The sequence below is a fragment of the Leopardus geoffroyi genome, chromosome D1 (genome assembly GCF_018350155.1).
Source record: "Leopardus geoffroyi isolate Oge1 chromosome D1, O.geoffroyi_Oge1_pat1.0, whole genome shotgun sequence".
Classification (NCBI taxonomy): domain Eukaryota; kingdom Metazoa; phylum Chordata; class Mammalia; order Carnivora; family Felidae; genus Leopardus; species Leopardus geoffroyi.
The window spans coordinates 102,455,668-102,460,087 of NC_059329.1; the positions used below are offsets into that span (position 1 = coordinate 102,455,668).

Genomic DNA, 4,420 nt, shown 5'->3' on the forward strand with positions numbered 1-4,420 from the left:
GTCTCACTCCCAACCCTTGCCCTGCCCTGGCGTGTATCTCTCCGTGCTCTTCCCACCTCCCCCCTCCCTTTCTAGTTTCCCACCTGACTCCCGTTAGCTCCTACTTTCCTCCTGTGCCCCCTCAGCCATGCCCACGCCACCTCCCACTGCACCATTTGCAAACTGGGGGCCTTTCCCCATCCCAAGACACTTGTGTGAGAAGAAGCTCTGGACACAAGAGTTACACAAAACAGATTTATTTAATGAACCTCAGTGACTAACAAAGTCAGAAAGTAGCAGAGACGTTATGAAGAGGAAGGGGCTGGAAGGGGATGGGGTAGCCTCCACCCTCTGTCCGGGGCCACCGATGAGTTCCAGGAAAGAGGTCTCTGGGGTCACCGAGGAGAGTCTCGGAAGCTTCCCTTCTAGAAGCTTCCTCCAGCCTTGACAGCATGCTTTGAGGACAGTGCTGGGCTGAGAAGGGAAGATTCTATCCTGTGAGAGGGAGACTGAGCTGAGAGGAGTCTCTTCCTCTCTCCTCCTTCCTCTGCTCCCAGGGCTGGCGCCATCCCAGGGATGGTCAAGCTCTCCATTTACACCAAGCTGGGCTCTTCCTGCCTCCGTGGTGCAAATCTCGTCCTTCACATCCCATCCGGAGTCCTCTGAGAACAAAACCTGGAATATACACACCCTTGCCCCTAGCTCACAAAGGCCCCACCATCAATTTTGTCCTTGAGGCCTCTCTGGTGCCATGAAGTCATGCCCTCAGCCCTGCCGAGGGGCTCCTGTCCAGATGGTGAGATGAGAAAAAAACCCACCCAGTTCTTTTCACCCCAGGCAAGAAAGCAGCCTCCTTAGAGAGAGGGCCACAGACCTGGGAAAAGGCTAAACTCGAGGCAGGGTGGGAAGGTGTGGAAAGGGGGCCACGGGAAGCTCTTTACCACCTCCTGCTTCCCTCGTGGAACTAGGAAGAATGGGACCCACCACATCGGGTTTCCCCAGGTCTTGGGCGCCACTGTCCTGGGGACAGATCTCCCCAGAGGGGCCCCAGCAGTAACATAGACTTCTCTCTTAAAGCACGGACCAGCCGTCAGAGCCCCCAAATCCAGTGGGGGGGTGGACTCATTTTTACTCTATATTGCTTCAATATGTCCCTCTTCCCCCAAGGATATTGTGTGAAGAGTGGAGGTGTGGTAGAGAGTAGGGGGTAGTTCACCCAAGTGACAAATGACTTCATCTATGTACACACACACACACGCACACACACACACACAACTCTTGGCACCAAGAAGCACCAGTGCTCAAGAAAAAAGCCTCCTGTCTGGGGATGACAGGGTGTAGGGGGGAGACGGGGATAAGACCTGCAGCTCACAGCTCTGGAGGAGGCTGGAGGGGTGAGGAATCAGAGAGGGAAGCCAAGCAGCATATAGACTAAATACAGACTCCCTTCTTCCTCCATGTTCCCCTCCCAACCCCTCCCCCACTCATATAATGAAACAAGGAGCCGTCCCTTCATCAAATATGGTAGCCTTCCGATTGCCATGAAGAGACTGAGCGAGAGGGTCTGAGGAAATCTGTAAAAAGCATATCTTGTTGGCACTGGGGAAGGGGACGCAGGAAGGGAGGCACCCTTCTGGGATAACCTAGTGCCCGAAATCACAGCGAACTGACCCAGTTTGGGGGAAAGTTCTGGAGCTCCCAGCTGCAGAGCCTGGAGTTAACTCTTGGCTGGCACCAGCCCTCCAGTCCCAGTCCCTGCTGCTCTGTCCCCCTCCTGCACTCTCAGGGAACCAGACAGAGCTGCAGCAGGGGCCCTGTGTGCAAGCTCCAGGATTCTTAACCCTTAGGAGCCCTGCAGACCCGGGAGGTAAAAAGGGGAAGAAGGAGGGATTGAGGGAGGGGGTGTGCTGTGAGAGAGGTGGCTGGAGAGGATTCAGAACGGAAAGTGCAGAGAGAGAGGAAGCAGGGACAAGGACACGGGGAGAGAAAATTAGGGGAAAAGGAGGGAGAAGAAAAAGCTGGAGAGCCATGAAAAGGGGTGGGGGCAACCCACGTCAGCTGAGCCAGCGTGACGTCCCCCATTTTATACAAATGGGGAAACCGAGGCTCAGAGAGGTCAAGAGACTGGTGCAAGGTCCATCTCACCGACACCGAGCGGCTGAGCAGGGGTCTGCAGGGCTCAGTCTCCTTCCACTAAACTACACACATCTGAACAAGACTGGAGGAGGAAGGACGCCAGGAGCGGGCAGGGAGGCGGGCGGCAGGGAAGGGGGCCAAGTGCAAGGGAGAAGGTGCTACCATGCTACCTGACTTTCAGAGAGCAGGGGGCAGAGGCCGGGGCAGGCGGAGGGCACCGGGCTCCCCTCCGACCCCAGCCCTAGTCCACCACCAGGGTCTCTTGGCTGTAGGGGATGGACTTCTCGAGCATCTGCTCCCCGCCCTTCCCCGCGTTGGGGCCGGGCCCCTGGCTGTGCCCGGAGGAGTAGCTGGCGGACTTCTCCCCGCTGCCGCTGTGGGCCGCAGCCCCGCACCGGCCCTGGCCCCAGCAGAGCACCGAGGCGCAGGCCTGGCGGAAGCGGGGGTCGAAGAAGGCGTAGAGAAAGGGGTTGAGGCAGCTGTTGACGTAGCTGACGCAGGTGCAGTAGGGGAAGACGTTCATGAGGAAGAGGTCGAAGTCGCAGGGCCAGCGCAGCAGGCCGCCCAGCGTGTAGAGCGTCTTCACCAGGTGGTAGGGCACCCAGCAGAGGGCGAAGGTCACCACCAGCACCACGATGATGCCGAGCAGCCGGCGCCGCTTCCGCAGGCCCTCGACGCGCTCCTTGCGGAAGTGGCCGGCGATGGTCTGGGCGATGAAGAAGTAGCAGGTCAGCATGACGGTGAAGGGCACCACGAAGCCCACGGCGGTGGACGAGACCCCCAGGCCCACCTCCCAGGCCCACTCGGAGCCGGAGGCGGCCACCACGGAGTAGTCCATGTAGCACTGCACCCTGGTGGTGTTCTCCAGGTCCCCGGTGGCGCGGAACACCATGACCGGCGCGGCCAGGAGGGCGGCCAGCACCCACAGGACGGCCGTGGCCGCGGCGCCGCTGACCCGCAGCCTCAGCCGAGCGTTGGCCACCGGCCTCACGATGGCCAGGTAGCGGTCGAAGCTGAGCCCGGTGAGGCAGAAGACGCTGGCGTACATGTTGACGAAGACGAGATAGCTGCTGAGCTTGCAAGCAAAGGTGCCGAAGGGCCAGTCGTAGTCCCGGTACGTGTAGGTGGCCCACAGCGGCAGGGTCACCACGAAAGTCAGGTCGGCCACTGCCAGGCTGGCGATGAAGACGTCGGCCGAGCGCCTCTTCTCGCGGCTGCTGCGGAACACGGTCCAGAGCACCAGGCCGTTGCCCGTGGTGCCCAGGAGGAAGACCAGCATGTAGATGGCGGGGATGAGGGCCCCCGAGGACTTCCAGTCCGTGTACTCGCACTCAGACTGGTTGTCCGCCCCGTAGTAGGTGTCAAAGTCGCCGGCCTCCTCCATGCTGGGCGGCGGAGAGAAGACGGGGCAGGGGCTCCCGCGGGTACCAGCTCCGTGGCTGCGGCCCCGACCGCGGCGGCCGCCCTGGGCTTCTGGCCCGAGCCTCAGGGGGCAGGCGAGAAGGGGCTGAGGGTGTCCAGAGCCCTTCCCGGCAAGCAGGAGAAGCTGCCTCCGGATCTGGAGGGTGCCTGCCCCTGCAGACGTCCCTCCGCCCTCTCCTCGCCTTGCCCCAGCCTCAGCTAAGAGGCTTCCTTGCGCCCTCCTGAGTCTCTGTCTCCTCCTTGTCTGGTCACTCCCTCCTCCCACCCACCTCCAGACCCACCCCTCACTTGGGAGTCTTAAGATCTTTAAGTTACAGCCCACTTTTTTTTTTTTTTTTTTTCCCTCTTGTCCCCGGGCAAGTGGACCAAATTGAGCCCTGCCGAGACGAGCTGGGCAGAATGTTATCTGAGGTCTGCAGCCTGCTCTCCTCCCAGCCCCGCCTCCACCCTCTGGCTACCACCCACCTTCTCCCCAGCCTCTAGTCCCTGGTTTCCTCTGGCCTTTGGAGCACCCCCTCCCCAACCCTCCCCACCTTCCTACTCTCACCCCCTCCCCTCCCCTCTAAATGGGACAAATTATGCAGATTGAAATCCAGCCGGAGCTGGAGCCAGGAAGGGGGGGGGGGGGGAGGGGCGGGCAAGGAGGGTGTGAGATTTCGCAGGATGCTCTGAGCATCTGGCAAGCCCTCCTGGCAGGCAGGTCTGGCCCCCACCCTCCCCTCCTGCCCTCCCAGCCCCCACCCAGACCAGACTTCACTCCACGGTCCTCCTCCTTCACACCTCCACTTTGACCCTCCCTCTGGGAACTTTTGTTTTTTTACAGACACGGTTAAGGGGATTTCTCTAGAATTCATAATCTGTTAGCAGACTGCCGTTTGCAGAT

The 4,420-nt window shown here is 60.3% G+C and overlaps 1 protein-coding gene across 1 annotated transcript; it reads right to left on the minus strand.

Moving 5' to 3' along the window:
- Positions 1-220: 220 nt before the first annotated feature.
- APLNR (apelin receptor) lies at positions 221-3,802 on the minus strand. Its single transcript, XM_045485244.1, has one exon. The coding sequence runs from the start codon at positions 3,497-3,499 to the stop codon at positions 2,357-2,359; it is 1,143 nt and encodes a 380-aa protein (XP_045341200.1). The 5' UTR covers positions 3,500-3,802; the 3' UTR covers positions 221-2,356.
- Between the last annotated feature and the right edge of the window lie 618 nt (positions 3,803-4,420).